This window comes from Telmatherina bonti (genome assembly GCF_933228915.1).
Source record: "Telmatherina bonti genome assembly, chromosome: 3".
Lineage (NCBI taxonomy): Eukaryota > Metazoa > Chordata > Actinopteri > Atheriniformes > Telmatherinidae > Telmatherina > Telmatherina bonti.
Window position 1 is genome coordinate 37057367 of NC_136621.1, and position 20178 is coordinate 37077544.

Genomic DNA, 20178 nt, shown 5'->3' on the forward strand with positions numbered 1-20178 from the left:
ATTAAGTTTGAAGAACACAGAACAGTAAACTCCTCCATTACTGCTTCAGTTTGACATTTTGTTCGTGTTGAACCTCTGGTTTTTATTTCTTTCCTCTCTTCTTCCCTATGAATTAAGAAAACTTGGCACCATATTAGCTCTGGATTGTTCATGAACTCCATAACCCTGCCCCCAGCCTCTGATATATGTGACTCTGGCACCAGTTTTCTTGGACCAGATCCAGGACTTTGGTGGTTGAAACTGACAAAACTGGATCTCATGGGGTTTTGGCTTAAACCAGCACTTGAACTGTTCTGTTGGATAAAAGTCTGAGATGAACCGTTGCTAAAACTATTTAAAAAAATGAGTTATTTTCTTTCTTCTTCTTTTTTCTCTTTCTTAACTGTAACTGTGCAAAATGTCCATTGGATTATTTAAAATAACTTATCTTTACTGCACTAATTCTAATGTCTTCTTACATCCACCATTCGTCCGGCTGCTGCCTCTCTTTTGTCTTTGACCATTGTGTTTTTTGGTCCAGTGCGTGACTAAGTGTGAATGGGAAATGGGGAGGGTGAGGGAGTGTGGGAGATGTGCTGTTGGGGGAGGTTGTCATAGCACTGAGGTCAGGCAGCCTATAACATACTAACACTGCAGGTTTTTGTGTAGGACACAAATTGCTGCCTGGAAAACCAAACCTTTTATGGTGGAAATAATGTGGGCTTCCATGTAACAGGTGCTTCACGCTCAAGTGAAACACTAGTAGCAAAGCTGTGTTCATGGCCAGATGCCATATTGTATTGTTTTTACTTTTTTTTTTTCTGCCTTAGAAATAAATATGATTTAGTGTGATTTAGCAGAGGTGAGAGTTCATTGCAGTTTTTGTCCAATCTCACTCCACATTTGTGCATGACTGAGCTTTCTTACCACAACATGAGTGTGGGAGTTGGTGTGAAGATTCACACTTTAGATACAAAGATCTACGGCTAAAATCAGGGAATTCATGTTAATAAGAATGATTCTTATTTTTATATCAGACAGTATTATTTTTTAGTTTATTATACTCACAATACATGTACCTTAATTTTGAATGCTCTTATTTTACTGTTTAATTTGTTCAGGATTAGGGCTGCAACTAATGATTATTTTAGTAGTCGACTGATTTGTAAATACTTTTTTTCGATTAATTGCGATTATTTCTGTCCCGCCCACCATCTGTGCTTCCAGGTCTTTTTACAGGCTCCAGTATGTTTTACCCCGCTCTCTTCATTTGCGTCATATGAACGTCATCCTTATTCCCCGTCAGTCACAACATAATGTCCTTTAGTAAGTTAAAAGAACGACTCCTGAACCAGTTGAATATTAAATTTAAGCTTAACAGCTTACTACTAGTTTATTTTGAAACATTCAAACTTAGCTAAAGTGTCATATCCAAGCTGTACAGAATTTGCCTCAAAAGGAAAACAAAATAAATAAAATATTTTAACATCTTAATTTTTGTAGAATTGCATTGAAATGATTATTTACATCTTTAAAAAGACTGTTTTGTAGGTAAACAAGCGCCTAAATCCTTTAAAACATTCCTGAATCCAAACGGTGATCTGGATCACCACCAACGTTAAATCACTTCTTCCTTTTCACATTTCCAACAACTCCTGAAAATCTCATGAAAATCTCTCCATAACTTTTTGAGTTATCTTGAACACAAACAGATAAACGGCGGTAAAAACAGAAGCTTTTTGGCAGAGGTAACAACAGCACATCGCTACTCGCTAATGCTAACTTTGCCATCAGGAATGCTGGAAACCATGACTCTGGGGTGCTTTCCTTCCAGATGCTCATGCATGACTGTCGTCCTGCCGTGGTACGCCAAGTCTGCGTGGCAGATGACACATTTCACCTGTTTGACACTTTGTTTAGCGTGAAATATCCCCAAACTTTGGAAATAGGTTGCACCGCCGTCTTTTTCTTCTTCGTTGTTTAAGCAAAGATGCTGCACAAAATGATAAAACTGCCCCCAGCTCTTCCTGTGGTGCTTTGCGTCGTTTGCTTGGTGTTTAGTGTTCTTATACGGTCTGAAAAGCCGTGGTTGGTAAATGGCGTTAAGTTGGCTGGCGCAGCGTTTTATTAGCAAAGCCGTTATGGGCATTTATAACGCAAAGCGTCGACAATGAAATTTCGCGTCGACGAATTTTCATTCTCAACGTTGTCTACTTAGTTGACAAATTGTTTCAACCTTATTCAGTATGCATGACATGAACATCCTTCTTCTAACTTCAAATAAATAAACAAATAAATAAATAAAATATTGAAAGTATGTTTCTGTTATCAAACATGATCTATGAATGTGCTTCATGCAGCTCTTCCTTTGCTAAGTGTTAGGCTGTATTGACAACCTTTTTTGATCCGTTTCTGCTTCTGTTAGGTGCTCTGCAGCTCTGTCGCTGTGTTCATCATTTGTTAGCCTGCTGTCGCAATTCAGTGTTTTTTTTGTTTTTTTTTTTAATAAAAAGGTATTTGGGGGTGTTTGTGGCTTTTGTTTTTGAGTGGCTTATCGGTAAGCGGGCAGAGAGAAAGAGAGAGAGAGAGAGAGAGAGAGAGTGGGGATTACATGCAACGATGGGCTGCATGACAGGACTTGAACCTGGCCAGCAGCATTGCAGAACATAGTGTTTCCACATGGGTTGCCTGCTCAGCCAGAAGGGCTACTCGTGTGTCATGTTTAGATGTTTTAGGCCAATTATAAAGATGGTTTGCATTCAGTTGTTGATCCACATCAAAATCAACGTCCAAAACACAGCATTCTCTTTGGGCTTCCATTTTTTACAACTGGTTACTCCATCCTGAAATGCATTTACAGTGTTCTTTATCATTCGATACATACGGTGGGAAATAAAACGTTGTTGCTTTATAAGTGGAAGCAAAAACTGAGTGTAAAAATGTTGATGCGAGTGGTTTTATATAAAAGATTTAGTTTCTGTCCACCTCTAGAGCTTCTCAGAGGCTGTGTTGAGTGTTTTATGGATGAATCCATATAAAAGATGGATTATTTGATGAAGCTTCACTCGAGCCTTTGTCATAGCTCAGTCCGCTTTGCTGGTAAATCTCACCATCAAGTTGTTTGTGATTCTACTTGAGAATTACTAAAACACCAATCCTGGTCTTCGAAGGCCAGTGTCCTGAAGGGTTTCCAGGTGTCCCTGCTGCAGCACACCTGATTCAAATCAGTATTTAGCAGACATGTGCAGAGCTTGTCAGAGCCTGAGTCAGGTGTGTTCCTGCAGGGATACCTGGAAAAGCTGTCTGAGCCTGAACTAAATCCTTACCATGCCCTCTTACCCTGACTAGCAAAATTACACGTAGGGGGGGGTTGGATGGTCCAGTTGAAGGCCGAAGCCACACATACTGAAACGGTTTGGTGCTTAATTTGCTTGACAATCATAAATAAATAATTAATGAATGCATGCTAAGAAATGTGGTTTATAACATTGGAAAGGTTCAGGTTATGTTGACGTGTCCTCCTGTCCAAACCATAGACCGTATATGAAAGATGGGCGGAGCCTCCGGCGGTTAAAAGTGAAGCCTATGCGGAAGTGCCAAAAACTGCAGTTCCCCCTTCATCCACTAGGGGCTGCAAAACAGCAAATCCCCATAGACTCCCATGTTAAAAAGACCAACTTCACGGCAGGAATAAACATGTTTACAGCCTGGTTCAAAAATCCATTTTAGGTTTAATAGGTCAGGTTTACCTTCATGACAACTGCGGGGGGAATTCATTTTTCTCAAATTCGCCCGTTTAAAAGTAATTTAATCTCTAAATTCTCTAAAACATATTTAGGGGCGTTTCCTTTTGATTGACAGGTACCCGATCTCCCGCTTCAAGTAAGAAGAACGTAGAACAACCGTGGTTTTTAGCCGGTTAACAACGTGACTTAGCTTTAGCCCGCTTACCTCCGTTAGCTGGTTAGCTCCCGTTATCTCCGGGTTAGCTCTTAGCTACAGTTCGATGTCAATCATCCACCATGACGCTCACAGTCCCCCCATGAGCTCCACCTCTTTGCCCATATTTGTATTTTCTGAAAGAGACGACACGCATGCCCCTGCCAAGGTGGCGATGGTAGGAACCGCCCACCAAGCTTCAATTCAGCTCTTCAGAAACCTACGGGTGACGTCACGGAGGCTACGTTAATCTTTCTATATATTCTAAGGTCCAAATCTGTGACAGTGCTGGAAGCAAACTTATCTGAGTTTGCTTGCTCTCATAGGAAACAGCAGAACTCGCTGTGTCCTCTCTGATTTCCTGACTTGTCTTGTCATGTCCAGAGTTTGTACATATTTTGGTGTCACAGCTCATCCCTGACGTGTTGACACTGTGGTGATCTGATCCAATGCCGACTTGATGCCACCTTACCCCCCCCTCCCATCTTTCTTTTCCCTGCTGCATCAGTCCAACCACAATCAACTTTCCCTGTTTCTTAACTTTTTGACTGTGTCAGCCCTCCCTTCTTCACCCTCCTGTATCACACTTAATTATTGAAGTCAGTGTGCGTCTACAGGGAGCTCCTCAATAGCTCCTCATCAAAGCCTCGGTTTGTGTTTGCTTGTTTAACTCACGCTGCTATTCTAGGCGTTCTCCTGGAGCTCTGATGAGACACAAGCCTCTACTCTCCACAGAGGCTTATACAGTAAGCTGTCACTGCACCTTCAGTCACTCAGAAACCTTCCACAAAAAGATTCTTGTCTCTCTCTGGCTCTGTTGTTCTTTTACAGTGCATTGTCTGTTCACCTCGTCTTTTTATATAACCTATATATACATTCACTCGCACGTTCCTGCGCATCTCTCCTCTCACATCTTTGCTTTGTAGATGAGTAAAATGAAAGGCATGTTGGAGATTGATTCCCCATTAAAATTCTTCCTCGTCTCTCTTCTTCTTTCATCCTTTCTTTTCATTTAAAGCATGTGATCCTGTTTATATAATTCTATGTGGTGTCTTTTCCCCCGTGACCTCCCACTGCCCACTCCACACCTTGACGATGCCAGATCCAATCTTTCTGGCGTCAAAGATGAAGTTTCGTACGATGATAACTAACACCCCCTCAGGCCTTGAAATATCTGCCGTTCTGGAGATGCAACAATAACTTGAGCTGCTTGAGTTTGCTCTGGGGAGGAATGAGAGCTCTCGTTTTCTAAAGTTTGTATAATAAAAAGGTGAGGTGACAAAGCGCTGATGTGTTAAAGCTTGTCCATTCATTTTATTTCCGTTTATTCATTTTTAAATGTTTGTAATTTGTTAAAAAGTCCTGTTTTTTTTGTACTGGTGTCCTCAGAAATGCGGTTTTACAGGGAATGTATGTGGAAAGTTTTGCGTGTGTCTGGCGTGTCTTTATAAGCTGCTTGATGGGGTTTGGTGGAAGTAGTTGTGACAGCGTGGCATTTAGTAAAAGAAGGCGGTTACGCTGTCATAGCTTGATGTTGCTGGGGGTTTTTTTTTGCATGTGTGTGTGTGAGACTGGGTTTGCATTTAAGGCACGGCTCTTTAAATGCAACACAGGACTGTCGGTAACCAGACTGCTGCTGTCATAACCTCCAAATGCCAGTAGCACAGTTTCCACAGTAATGATTTTACTTGTTCTTTTTTTTATGGAACATGCCGAGCGACAAATTACACGTGTGCCAAAAATAAGTGTTTTTCTCGAGAGGGGCTTAAGAAGGAAGACTTTGTAGTAAAAGCAGAGTTACGGTCTTTGTTGCCAGGAACTCGCTAATGACCGTGTTGCTATGTGCTTGCCTCTATGTATGGCTGCACTCAACAGTCATGCAGCTCCAAGTTTTGAGGAACTCAAATATTGTCCTATTTACCATCAGCTGCAGGGAAAACAAATATTGTTTCTGCTCACTTTCTTGGAGATGCCTCAGGCTGTATCATGACACACACACACACTAACAAAAAGCTTAATGGTGGCTGGGGGAAGCATCTTTTAGTGAGAAGTGTGGTTCAGAGAAGCTCGGGGTACGTCCTGCCGTTCACAGAACAAGTTAAAAGCTTTGACTCTGATCTTGTCGCTGCTCATCTGCTGCTTCCGTGTCCTCTGTTGCAGGACTGGCTCTCCACAGGCCTCATATGTTAAGTTATGTGTAGTTTTACAACTAAATCTCTGCTCACAAACACATGACGGAAATGCATCTAAAGCTAATGTGTGATATGGTCTTCTTCACTTTGGAACTATTTCATTCCCCTCCTTTATTTACAAGGACAAAATAAAACAAAAAAAGATAAAACTGACATATCACTGAAAGGAAATGGGGTTTATTTCTAAATTTTCATCTGGTTTACTGTAAACAGGTGACCACAGGAAACTATGAGTAAATGGATTCAGTTTACTTTTGTCATTTCTGTTTAACCTCAGAGCTCTTAACACTCGACGCTGTCTGGTTGTGTGATAGGTGCTGCGATGGATGAGGCAGAGAAGTACAAACAACGACTGGAAGCCATTGCTGTGAGTACAGAAACACACACACACATGCACACAGCAGACACATTATAAGAGGAGGTGAAGAGTCTAAGTTGCGCTCATGAAGCGGTCCGCATCTCATAAATACTTTATTGAGTGAGCAGTGTGATGAGCAAGGTGTCCCCCTTCCTGAGAAAACAACACCAGATTGCCATGATGACTGCAGGATTGTGGGGAATGGAGTTTTGCTTTACGTTCCCACAACATCATCTTGGAAAAGTACTAACAGTCTTCGTCATCTTACAACCTGTAATTAAATGTTTTGAGATGTTATGTCATGTTCCCACATAAAATGATCCAATTAAAAACCCTCAGAAACATTTAAGAGTTGCTGAAAAGAAAAAAAGATGTGCATATGTGTGTACCTAGATAACCAAACAGACAGATAAATAGATGCATTTATAAAATCTGGAATCTGTACCCCTTTCTTTTAGTAATCAAATGAAGCAAACATGCATGAACCAGTAGCGCCTTCCACGTTTCCTCCGAACCACAGTCACAAACCTCGTTGCATTAAAACACGGGAACTTCTCAGGCAGGCGTGTCCAAAGTCGTCCCTTATGAGCGGCTGTCCTGCAGGTTTTTTATGTCTTCCTGCTTCAACACACCTGAACCAAATTCATCTAACTGTCTACTAACGTCCTTACAACAACTCATTAATTGAGTCGGGTGTGTTTGAGCAGGGATACATGGAAAACCTGCGGGCTTGTCGCCTCTGAGGACCGGAGCTGGACCCCCCTCTTCTTAGGGTTTTACTGACGAAGGTAAAAGTCAAAAATAAATTATGTGGTGTTTTTTTTTCTTCCCTTTTTTCTTTTTCTATGGCATTTGTAACAACAACAACAACAAAAGAAAACACACTTAGTAGCTGAGTGTCACAAAGCATCAGTTAATGTTAATTCAGACCAGCACATAGTTGCTCAAATTTTCCAAAAGTGGTCTGACATTTAAGTGGATGGACAGAGCAGATGGCAGACATGGACGACTGCGTTGTGGGGGTACTCAGGTGACTGCATCACTGTTGCTAAAACCTTGAGGTTGATGTTGCAGGGAACTTTAAACTCCCACATAACCAAATTAATTGTGTTTACAACTGGATAATTCAGATTTTATACACAACACAGTAAATGTAGTGAGAAATGTTTGTGGGGTTTGTGCGAAGAGGGACTGCTCTGTAATTTGACACTAACAACTGAGAGAAATTAGCTCTTGTATTTTAATAAATGCATTAGGCAGGTTTACCTTGCACATTGTCACACCAAGTTTTCTATGCATGAAACCTGCTTTATATAACCTACACGCTAACAGTTCATACACATGGCCAGTTACCTTCAGATGTCAGTATTAGAGCTGAATGTTGGTTGTGAAAGACTTAGTCTGCAACATATCAGATAATCAGTTAAGCAAAGGCCTAGCAGCTCATCAGCCAGGTCTGTGGAAGTACTGCTGAAGATTGCATGAAAGAACAAGATTATTTGAAAACTATGTTGCTTGCATGACTATTAAATCCATGTTTATTAAATAATATGGCAACAGTAAATATTCTCCATGAAAGGGCAGAACATAAAAAGCTAGGGGCCACACAGGGACAGCAGGAATCCAAGAGGATACAAAGCAGTCAAAGGTAACCCTGATGGAGCTGCAGATCTCTGCAGCAGAGATTGGAGACTTACACCATTAGACCATCGTGAGCAGTACCCTTTAAAAAAAAAAAAAAGGCCTTTGCAAACTCATTTATGTGGAAAGATGTAGTCAGGTATGATGAGACTGAAATCAAATGTTTTGGTCTGAATTTGCTGCAAATCCACCAAATATGTTAAACTGGAAAACATCCTTCCCACTAGGAAGCACGGCGGTGGCAGCATCATGCTCCAAAAGAGTCACTGATGGTGCTGAAAACAGGCCAGTTCTTCATAGTATATTATAGTTTATTACTTAAGCAGCACACAAGCTATGAAGAGACACATTTACATGTCTTATAACCAAACCTGAAATATCAATGTGAGTCTGTGCTGTGCCTCCTAGGTTAATTTAAAACTGGAAGGGGTTGTTTTTAATGGAAAGGACAAAAGCAAATGTGCAGGATTTATGGACTTAGACTTGAGAGTTGCAGCAGAAATGGCTTCAGAAGGACGTCTACTTCATAGTTTGTGTCTCACTTCATTTTCATTTCGTTATTTTCAAAGCTGAAGTCATGTTTTGCTGATCAAATAATTCAACCCCTCCTGAAATCCATTTTCAAGGTTGTAAGTCACAAAATAAGAAAACTGCAAGGGGCGGGTAGTTATTTTTCAAGGCAGCTCCATGTCCTCGTTTCCGTTTTCCAGTGACGTCGTACAACTTGCTTGTTTTGTTTTTATCCATTTACAAAGCGTCAGCTCTCTTATGATGGTCTGTTAATCAGAGTTCATCACCTTTTTTTTCTCTATTAAAAAAAAAAAAAGCACTAATCATCCTCTCTGCTCCACTTCCTTTCATTCCTCTTTTTCTTCTTCTGTCAGGAGAAGCGTCGGCTGCAGGAAGAGCAGGAGAAAGCCAGAAGAGAAATGGAAGATGAGAAGCTGAGACTACAGCAGCTCAAGGTCTCAAACACACTCCAGATGATCCCACCTTACTCAGCCTACACAGACAGACTCATCAACACATCCACACTTTATTTCACTCATCTGAAATCCTCTACAACCTCACTGTAGCTTGCAAGCATGCGGATTTGTTCCTTTAAACGTAGAACATGATGCACACAGAACCTGGAGGTCCAACCTGACACATTTCTGGGTTCTGCTACTCTCTTGGAAGCCTAAAGGCAAGCCTTCCTTTGCTGAAAGCAATTTTAATGCGAGTGTTTACACTCTGAAAGTCACAGCTCCATTGTTTTCCCATCACTTCCAGACTGGCGTTCCCACTTCCTACTCCACGGGGTTTTGCCGCCCTGAGGCACATTCCTCAAACTGTGTGAAATATAACCAGGAAAAGTGCTTTTTTTTTCTTTTCTCCCTGTTTTAAAGCATGCAGGTATACATGTATGTTTTCCACATCATCTTTGTTTGTGGATGAGTCCACAATGATCTGAATATGAAACACAATTTCAAAATGAGAAGTTGCTACAGGCTCTAGATTAAATGATAATTCAGGCTCTTGCTCTCATGGGAAGTCTTATCGCCACAGCTTTAGTGAATTCATTATCTTTGACATTGAGTATTACTGCAGAGTAGATGCAGATATGCGATCGGGGGGTGGGAGCAACTTGCATGCGGCTGCTGACCTGCAGGGAGGTGCAGAGAGGGCTGGGTCCTGTTAGCGAAAGGCCCAGCAAAGGGAACAGAGCCAGTCTTGTTCTGAGCTGCATGAGCAGACAGAGATGGTATTGTGACGCTTATAGTTACAGTAAGTAGGTAGTTACTGACTAATGGTTGCCAAATTTTAGAAGAGTGGGGCCATAGGCTTGAGGGGAGCAGCTCATGCAAAGCTTGGGTTTACACAGTGGGAGCAAACTTCACTATTCTGAGTGATTTGTGTTCAACTTTCATTCACATTGACGGATAAATATGGTGTTTTGCTTTTTATTCTCCAACTGCACTTTATTTATATTGCACTTTAAAAAGCAACATTATATTTATTCTAGATTTGATCAACCAAAAAGACTAATTAAGTTAGTATTTTGCATGCCAGTGAGCTATGTGACATCTTTTGTAGAGTTACGTGTTTGACTCAAAGGCACTTTAAAGGCACAGATGCTCGCTGAAACAAGCACTTCAGCCAAGGTCAGCTCGTTGCACCGCGGCTGTCACGTCTTCTACGTCATCCTGCAGCCACTGTTTTCCTCTCCTCACATTAAAAAGAGAACCACTGCATCATTAAATGTTCTCATAAAATGTATTTTCCATAGTTTCTGTCATTGTATTCAAATCAAACTTTATTTCTATAGCACCTTTCCTGCTTTAAAAAAACAATATTGATACAGTTCTCTTGTATTTTGTTGTTTACGACAACAACAGACAACACAACCGGCTTTTTTTCTCCTTTATTCCGTGCTGTGAAGATTAACAAAAAATAACATTTGTTGGGACTGGTATGTTTGGGGGGTTGTGTGATGACAAGATGTCCACTTAGTCTTCAGTGTTCTCACATATGATCCAAAAAGGTGTTAAGGCAAGTGACTGCTGTCTAAAGGAAAGGAAATTTATTCAAACAATATTACAACAAAAAATGTCAAGAATCAAAATTCTCTTCTTGATTAAGAAAAACCTGTTTTGGGACAAAATAAACAAACAACAAAAAACACTTTTGGAGAGATGAAAAAGAAAAATTGTTAAACAATTACTCCAGACACAGCCACTTCTGTCACTTGACAATAGAAAGGTTAGATTAAATGTTGCGAGAAAATAAATCTAAAAATCTGCCAGTTTGTGAAGCAAGTTGATGTAAACCGTGATCAGCTTTTGCCTCGTTAACAGAACAGTGGGTACGGTTTCATGATGTTTTTTAATTTGGAATTAATATATCGAAATTAAATCATTCAGAATTAACGTATGTAGCTGTATCCACTATCATTATAATTGTTCTCAGGGTCAAATCTAGTCACTAAAGAATGTAAAAGTATTGAGACAAAAGGAAAAACTGTAGAAAGGGGCTAATTATTTGTGCTTGCCTCCTTTTTTTTTTTTTTACCTCTTTTTTTACCCATTTTCTTTACATTTTTAACAATTGTGTGGTCCTAAGAGTACTCGCTGCTGTAATTGTCTAATTATTTAGTTTTTTAACCAACTCATTGGGTTTTGTCCACCTTAAAGTAAAACATTGCTATTTTTTAACCAGGCCCTGCATGCTGACCCTCACAAGGTCATGTTTTGTATTCTGTAAAACCTACACAAGAAAATTACATTTCTGTTCATTTACACTCAACAAAAGGTCAAATTCCAAGATTAAATTAAATTTTCTACAAATGATTTAATAATTTTTAATGCTGCATATTTGTGATAAAATGAAAATAAAACAGAATTCATTTAAAAATAACTGGTTTATCTTATTAAACTGGGTCAGAATGAGCAAGATATAGGATTTTGGCACAAACTTGGCCTGCTGATTAGCATACCATAATGTATGTGAGCATCCTTGGATTTGTAAGTTAAATGAAGACAAGGTTCCCAGATTTAGTACCAAACCAGTTTGCTGTGTGGAGGTAGGAAAGTGATCCAGCGTTGGATCCGTCTTTTGTTTATCTTGCAGAATGATTCAATTTCTGCTGATATGTTCCAGTTTCCATCGTTATCAAATATTACATTATCAATATGTTTAACCGTTGGTCTGTTTCGAGGGGAAAAAAAGTCCTAAAAATATTAAATAAGTTAAAAAATTGTTACATAACATGGTTCATGTGTGTTCTTTGTGTCTAGTGACACCTAAGCCTCAGATGATATATTCCCAGTGTCTGTTACGATGCCTGAATAAACCAAAATGAAACAGGGAAGGCATGTAGTTATCCTCACCTGTTTGTCTTGTTACCATGGTAACAGTGATACCGTTGCTCACTTTCTGTACTAACATGATTTAACATGCAATGTTTTAGACTGCATCGCACATTTGGTCATTTTTTGTTGTTGTTGTGGTTTTTTTGGGGGGGGTATGACGCAATGCTTTGATCAACAATTGAAAATAACATCATTGCTCTGGTTTATTATAATAGATACTCGTGTCATTTCTTTTGGCATATTATAAGGGCCAGCTGGGTTAGTTTGGCAAACATTTTCACCAAACAAAAGCAGAACTATCCAGACAATACCTTTGGAGAGTGGTGTTCCCACTAATCCCACTGTTCCCACGGTGATTGACTGCACTGTCTCGTGTTTTTTTTTTTAATGGAGTTTCTGTTTACTTGGTAAATTATGGCCTAATTTTGAGAAAAATGGAAAATAAAACATTTTACGGTGCCATTTTGTAGTGAGACTTGTTCTCCATTGTTTTCCTGGGCGGTTATTTTCAGTTGGCCACCCTGTTGCTAGTAGCAACCAGCTGTTAGCAGCTACAGTTAACTGTTGGCTAAGTCTAGTTTGCTAATCTACAGAAAAGATTAACGTCAGGCTGCATTTATCTTTGCTGAATCTTTCCTACAGTAGGTACTCTGCTTATTGGAGTCATTTTTCATCTGTTTTTGTAAAAATGTCATAAACTGAAAGTTAATCTTAATTGTTACAGTTGTGCTCATATGTATTCATCCCCTTCCATTAAAGAAAAGGCTGAATTTACAATAACTGGAGACTTTAAAAAGGCAATATATTTGCAAAAATATAATTTAGTAATATATGAGACTGTTTTTTCATTTAATTGAGATTAAATCAAGAAATTTTCTTCAGAATTAAGAAAGAAAAATTAGAGCACTTGTCTGTTGAACAGTGGGACAAAATACCTGTCAACAGGTGCAGAAGTCTGACTGAGAGGAACAGAAAACACCTGACTGGAGCGGAAACATTAAAGGATTGTTCAACTAAATATTAGTTCATGAGTGATGTAATATGTAATAAATTATCTTATTTGTTTGCTTTTTAAAAAAATATTTCTATTGAACCAAAATTAGAAAATAATAGAATGATTTTCATAAAATTTTTATTTATTATTACTTTAGTCAATTTCAGCTTATTTTACAGGCAGCTGTTTTTTTCCTTTTTTAATGAAAGGGTATGAATAAATATGAGCACAACTGTATATTTTGAGTACATATGAGATGATGTGAAGAATACCACAAACTGGTAAACAGGTTATTGATCAAAAGGCAGGAGTAATATTATGATATTACAGTTGCACAATGTTAATGTGAAGGCTGACTAACACTCCTTTCGTCTCCAGCGAAAATCTTTGAGAGATAAGTGGCTGATGGAAGGACCACCATTGTCCCCGACCTCCTCAAACTCCCTGGGCTCCAATTCCCCTTCATGGAGCACCCACGAACAGGATATGGAAAAGCACACTGACGACAAGTACATCCACTCTGTTTTATTCTGTGTGTGTGTGTGTGTGTGTGTTATATGTGTATTTGCATGTTTTAGCTGTATTTCCATTTTTTTTATTAATATAATATTAGCTGTTGTTATACATCATGTATTCCACTTATCAATGCTTTTTAGTTCTTCAGCTACAGAGCTTCCAGAGCGAGATTCAGCCTGTATTATTGCTGTGAAATGTATTGAATTTCAATTTGGCTCCAAAACATGACAAAAACAGTGACATTGGCAGAAAAAGTTTGTTGTTAAAATGGTATTACAAATTACATGTGCATTCCTGCCGCTTACAGAGGCTCTTCTGGGCAAAGACTCCAGTAGAATCCACCACTGCTCTACACTGTTAACTACTCGGTTTCTATATTTAGCAAGTATTCAGACCCCTCCAGCAAATCTAGTGACTTTTTATGGGGGTTCTCGGAGACTGACATGAAAGCGCGTATCGTTCTTACTCTTCTCAACGAGTAGCAGTGCTGCTGTAGGTCTTTTCCTCATCCCAAAGCACTCACAGTAGGTTTGATGTGTAGAAATAAGCACCACTGTCTTAAAAAATTCTGTTTTTTTTACATTATGTGTGCTTAACACAACACACCGGCCCTCCTCAGACTGGGGACGTTAACATCTGTGTTGATTGAGCATACAAAAAAGTAGAAAGTAAGAAATCTTCAATTTTTACTATAAGTTGTTAATTTTTTATAAGATATTGATTAAATACCAGACCAGACTTTGTCAGGACTGAAGGACCACATAGAGGCATTAATCATAGCAGCACAGAAGCAAGTAGAAGAGCAATAGAGGCCCCAGATCTACCACACCAGACAGGATCCCAGGTGAAGGCCGTGCTAAGGGACCGCTGAGACAATCCAGCACCGAACAGCAGGGTGTAAGATCCCGTCACAATGAGAGAGCTAAGATCCTGGGGGATTTACAGATACAGACTGCCAAAATGGAAATGAGCATTCAGCTGAACATTGTGATCAGGGATAAGCAGCAGATAAAGCCACTCTGATAGATTTAGCCATTTTGAATGTTGGCCATATGAGGAGGAATACCAGCGGAAGAGTGAAAAGTGTTGAGTAAATAAACAAAAACCCCAAAGGAGAGGCGATGCTGGGTGTATGGTCTGCCTCGGTGCAGTCAGTCATCATTATTTCACAACAGAACAAACATAATCGTTCTACATATTTCCATAATGGAGCGGCCTCAGTTTGCACAGTTGCTAAGCAGCAGTCAAAGTTTTCCCTGTGATTTTATTTCAAAGAGTCTATAATTAGAAGTAAGCACTCAATGAAATGATTAATAATTATTATGAAAAATGAAATAATGCGCTCAATATTATAAATGTAGAATTCACCGTTAGGCTGGATTTGATGTGTTTCTTTGTTCTATGTCCATGTTTGCCGTGCGATGCTGTGCCTTCCTCAGGCTGCCGTCGGAGAGCGAGCTGATGGCAGAGGAGCAAGAAAAGCCGAAGGAAGATGACCAACAGGTGCACAACTTGCACACAAGCGCACACACACACACACACACACACTCAGACTCGCTTACCGTGTGGACACAGAGGGGGCTGGAAGATGTGTTGAACAAGCTCGCTACATCATCTTCCATTAGGCAGAAAATTTGGCCCATCTTTCCTCCACGGCTCCCAGACATGCATAATGCATTTCCTCTCTCACAACACCTTTGATGTTGCAGCTCCTGTTGAGAAGCAGGAACTTTATGAATGCAAGCAGTCCTGTTACATAAACAGTGCCGCGCTTGATCCGCTCCTGAATCATGGTTTCACCTCCAAATGTTTTCCCTCCCATGACCCCACATAGTGCAGAGTAGTTGTCTGCCCTGCTCTCCGGTGTCTTCCCGGGCCGCTTGGTTCCTTATCGTTAGGTCTTATCCTGAGATTCCATTTTTCATAGCTGTAAGTGTGATAGCTGATTACATTTGGTAGCTGTGATAAAGAACAATTTTCCCCCATTTTTCCTTTGCATAATTCATTTTAAAGTTCGAATGAATATTCAAAAACTCAACATCACACCCTCTTTCATCACTTTAAATCTAATGTGATGAAGAACATTATCCGGATCTGCTTTTTCTAAGCAGCAGCAGAGAAAAACCTCACTTTTTGTATTTACACAAGTTGTGTTATTTATAGATTGTTTCAGCTCAATCACTCCCCCTTGTGACCAAGCACAAGTTTGGATTCTTTCATCCTTCTGACCCATCGAACTGACCAAAGAGGAAACGGTCTTTGGTCTGTGCTTGTCTGATCTGGTTACGAATTTAGACATAGATATTTGAATACCATGAGAGAAATATGTTTTATAGAATTAAATGTTTTCTAGATTGTTCTTCTAGATCCTGTTCTTTAAACTAAGCCTCATTAACCATCTTTTACCGTTTGTGTTGATTTCTCCCCTCTTCCTTTTACCCAACAGGAGGCGGTGAAAGTGGCTGAGCCTGAAGCAGGTAAGCTGGATCAGATCAGACTAAACCTGAAATTACATCAGACATGCAAATATCTAGATATATTTTTTAGAAAAATCAGAAAAGATCAAAATGCGACAATGCAATTATCCATAAAATAAAAGAAGTGCTGAGTGAAGCCCGTCATCCATCTTTCTTCTGTCTGATGCAGACACACTTTTCTGACTGCTCATCAGCAGCTATGCTTCTAATGCTGGCTTTATCTGCATTGGTTTCATTTAATCCCATCATTTCTGCCTTTTCTTTTACCTCCTAACATGCTGTAAAATTAAAACAGATATCATAACTTCAGAACTGTGGCGTTTTTAATAATCCAGTTGTCACTGCAATGCAAGCTGTTGACCGTTTTACATGTTGTCCTCAGGAATCACACAAGATGGTTTGCAGAATGGAGAAAACGCTGAAACAAGATCAGGTGGGTGTAGAGTATCTGCCTAAAACATATTGTATGATAGAAACATACTGAAGAGTATTTATTAGATCTGACAATGAAAAGTCTTCCATCTCCATTCCTCATGGTGTTAAATCTGATCGTATCCACTCATCATCTGGTGCCAAGCTGTAAAAACCGCGACACGTGTCATGTCTACTTGCAAATATAGTTTGTTTCTACTCTTCATAAGACATTTCCATGATAAAGACGAGCGTGCCTTTTATATAGAGTTGACAAAAGCGGGACGTACTTTGATGGATTTAAATTCATGTAAAGAGGGACTGAAGTGCGTGTCTTGCAGTTTTAGATTTTGGCGTGCAGCTGCTGCATCGACGCGTCAGTCAGAATACTCGTCACACACACCGAGGAAAAAACAGAGTTCACGGGTTGATTTCTCTTTAATCTACCTATTTATTTATAAACCAGCCAAATTGTAGCTTTTATTTTTTTTAAACTGGATGATTACAGTTTGCATTTAGTGGCACGCTGTAGTTTCTCCACTCCGCAGGTGGAGAAATTACAGTTTGTATTTTCCTTCCTGAAAACTGGCCAGACAGACGTTCTAGTCCTCCTCCGTTTCATTCAGCTTCCTGTCCAGTTAATCTGCTGCCCCCCCCCCCCCCCCCCCCCCCCCCCCCAACAACTCCGTTCAGACTGCAGCTGGCAATGGTGGTCCTTGTTCAGCAGCTCAACACGCCGTCAGACGAGTCGGCGCTCCAGCTGCTGGAAGCTGGAGTTAAAGTGGCCTTTAAGCCCCTTAAGCCTGATCTGCTGTCCAGCACGGCGTAGTCTGGGTCAGTCCATGAAGGACCGCCGCAGCAGTGAGTCGGCCAGCTTGCAGGCAGGAAAACCGCGAGACATGATGGACAGGAGCTGTGGTGACTGAACATAGTCACATATTTTTACTTTTCAAACCTTTATCCTACAAAGTTGTTGCCATACAGTTTATCTGGAGCCAAAACAGCCTCATTATCAGCTGGTTATCTGGTAGAGATCAAATATTAACCTTCATGTGCAATAACATATTCAGCTGCGGTGCAACGGAGACTCCACATCATCAGGACTTTGGAGAACCAACTGTCTACTTCTATCAGTACGCTTTGTTAAAAACACGCAGTTCTGAGTTAAACTCCCAGGAGAAGCTGAGTCATTATGATGCCAAAACCCGCATGGATCAGGTCAGGTGTGTGTAAGCAGGGAGACGTTGGGACTAACCCTGACCTCACCTGTTAACTCAACATCCTGTTCATCATCCGACACTGTAAATGCAGAAATCTTTACTTCTACACTCACAAAGCCTAAATGGTCCTTTTTTATCTACTCCATGGTCGGCCAGAACCACGTGGTCTGGCAGAAGTCCACTGATCTCAGAAGTCCTGAAAACCTGAGCACTTATCACCGAGCTGCTGCTGCTGCAACCAAGTACGCAACTTCAGGAAAGATTAACTTCTAGGGCCGTAACAATATGCTTCTGTCCCGATTTGATTCCAATTTTTTGGGTGCCGATTCGATTTTAATATTGCTGATTTTTGTAGATTAAAAACAAAAACAATGTGTCAAACTTTTTTTTGCTCGTCATTTTTCTTGATTTGAATCAGGAAAAAACAACCCAGTAGCCAGACCATCATTCTGCTGCTATAATGCCCAAGAAGACGAGTAAAAGATCAATAAAAACAATAAAAATGACAAATACTTTATAATGGATTTTATTTATTTATTTGAAAAAAAAAATCAAGGTTTTAACAAAAAATCGATTTTAAAATTTTGAAGCAAAACAAATCCCGATTTTCGATTTTTCCATTCGATTTTCCCACCGCTATTAACTTCTCTTCAGATATTCCAAATAAGAGAAAGATGCCGAGACGACGACCTCCGTTCAGATCCTGGGAACAGAATGTGGGTTCTCCTAAATCCGTCCCACGGTTCTGTGTGGCGACGTTGATTCCTGTTCTTCACACATGAAGCTGCTTGAAGTTGTGACATATTTGCAGCAAATTTCCCTGAAAATGAAGTGTTGATTGCATGGAATATTCATGATTAGGAATTGTTTGTTCACTTTGTTATTCAATTATTTATTTTCTGTAGAAACACACGACAGTGAAGGGAAAGTAAACCAGAATCCACCTGCTGTTAAAACGACTGTCGTCCTGACCAACGGCAATCACAGCACAAACGGACCAATCACAGCGACCGAGGTCAGCGGGACGTCAGAGTCGGATGTTACCGAGGACGAGTCGGGTCGGGTTCCCAGTGATGCGATTCATGACGAGGAAGAGGAGGGGACTCTGGTGATGAGAGCAGAATGTGTGATCGTCACAGACGAAGGAGACGATGCAGCCGAGGAGTTTTCATCCCAGCAGGACCAGCAGGAGTCACTGCAGTCGGACAAAACCCTTCTGCCACATCCAGAGACGGGCAAAGAGACGGAAGATGCCGTGGAGGAGGAAGCTCAAGCCGAAGCTGCTCCAGAAACTTTAACAGAAATGGGAAAGAGTGCAGCAGCTGAAGAAGGTGACACAAAGTCCAGCAGCGCTGCAGCTGACGGCCGAGATGGAAACTCAGAAGATCCAAACTCCGTTCAGTCGCCTGCAGAGGGCGCCGCCGTCGCTGTGGTGCAGGTTTACACCGAGGCGCCGCCTTCCTCTGGAAGTCCTCCGGTAGAGGCTGAAGCTACAGCATCATCAGAGGGAGCGGAGGCGGAGTTAAAAGTAGAGGAACCGACCCGCCTGCCCGAGCAGTTCCAGGAGGTCCCTCTGACCGATCCACAAGACCAGCAGACCACGGCGGAAGGACCAGGCGAGCAGGAGCCGCTTCTACAGAAAGCCGCCGCCTCCAACACAAAGGCAGAGTCAGCAAACAGCCCAGCAAGCACAAAGGCACAAAACCCTTCCAGACCTGGTCCAGGAGGGGATTCAGAGTCACCCAAACACAAAAGCTGCCAGTGCTGCTCTGTCATGTAAACTTCCCGTCTGTCCATCCGTTTCCTCGCAGCCTCTCCTGTCTGCACATGTCATCACCTCTTTTACATTTTAGTTTCAAGTCAGCAAGATGATTCCCTTTCCTACACCATCCTCATCCTCATCCTCATCCTCAGCTAACAATCCTGGTACTCCTGAGACGTCCTCATCCCCAGGAAGCAAACTGTCCAACTCCAAAGGGTTCTTATTGGCTGAACTCTGGATTTATGCGCCTCACGGATCTCATCACAACAAAGCACAGCAGAATAAAATGTCTTCCTACAAGATGGACTGAGTCTCGTTTGGCACCATTTTCTGATGAGTCAGCAAGTCCACGTAAAGCCAGCCGTTCAGAAGCAGAAACCATTAAAGTTGAACTTGTGCTGATTGAAGATAACCTGTTGACTTTTGTTACATTTAGCCTGAGAGGTGTGCAGCTCTGGCCAGGTTTGTGGACAACATTCATTTATTTTCATGACTTTAAAGCAGGATTATTTTCATGGTTTTTAACATTTTTACCAGAAATTCTGTTTAACCAGAAAGTAGATCCTGAACGTTTTACCCCTGTTTTAAAGTAGAAATCATTTTTAATGAGCTGAAGTATGAACTTTTACCACACGTGCTTTAGAGGAGGTCCAGACTTTTGTGTATGGATGTAAATACTGTAAACAACATTTTTAGCTTTAACATGGTTGCTGAACGATGATTAAACTGACTTTGTGGTAAAACCAGTCGACCCACACGGTGTTTGTCTCCAACGCTGAACTGTGCTCCTGAACCCCGGCGTGATGATGGAATGAACTGCGGGACTCATCGGGACCGT

At 40.8% G+C, this 20178-nt stretch overlaps 1 protein-coding gene across 1 annotated transcript in view; it reads left to right on the plus strand.

Annotated features, from left to right (window-relative positions):
* Positions 1 to 19968, plus strand: part of palm3 (paralemmin 3) — a 39120-nt gene extending 19152 nt beyond the window's left edge. Inside the window, exons 2-8 of the mRNA XM_079265103.1 lie at positions 6425 to 6477; positions 8994 to 9074; positions 13333 to 13463; positions 14910 to 14973; positions 15917 to 15947; positions 16330 to 16380; positions 18484 to 19968. Coding sequence (XP_079121229.1) covers positions 6433 to 6477; positions 8994 to 9074; positions 13333 to 13463; positions 14910 to 14973; positions 15917 to 15947; positions 16330 to 16380; positions 18484 to 19358 — 1278 coding nt within the window. The 5' untranslated portion in view covers positions 6425 to 6432 and the 3' untranslated portion in view covers positions 19359 to 19968. The remainder of the gene's footprint in view (positions 1 to 6424; positions 6478 to 8993; positions 9075 to 13332; positions 13464 to 14909; positions 14974 to 15916; positions 15948 to 16329; positions 16381 to 18483) is intronic.
* The last annotated feature ends 210 nt before the right edge of the window (positions 19969 to 20178 follow it).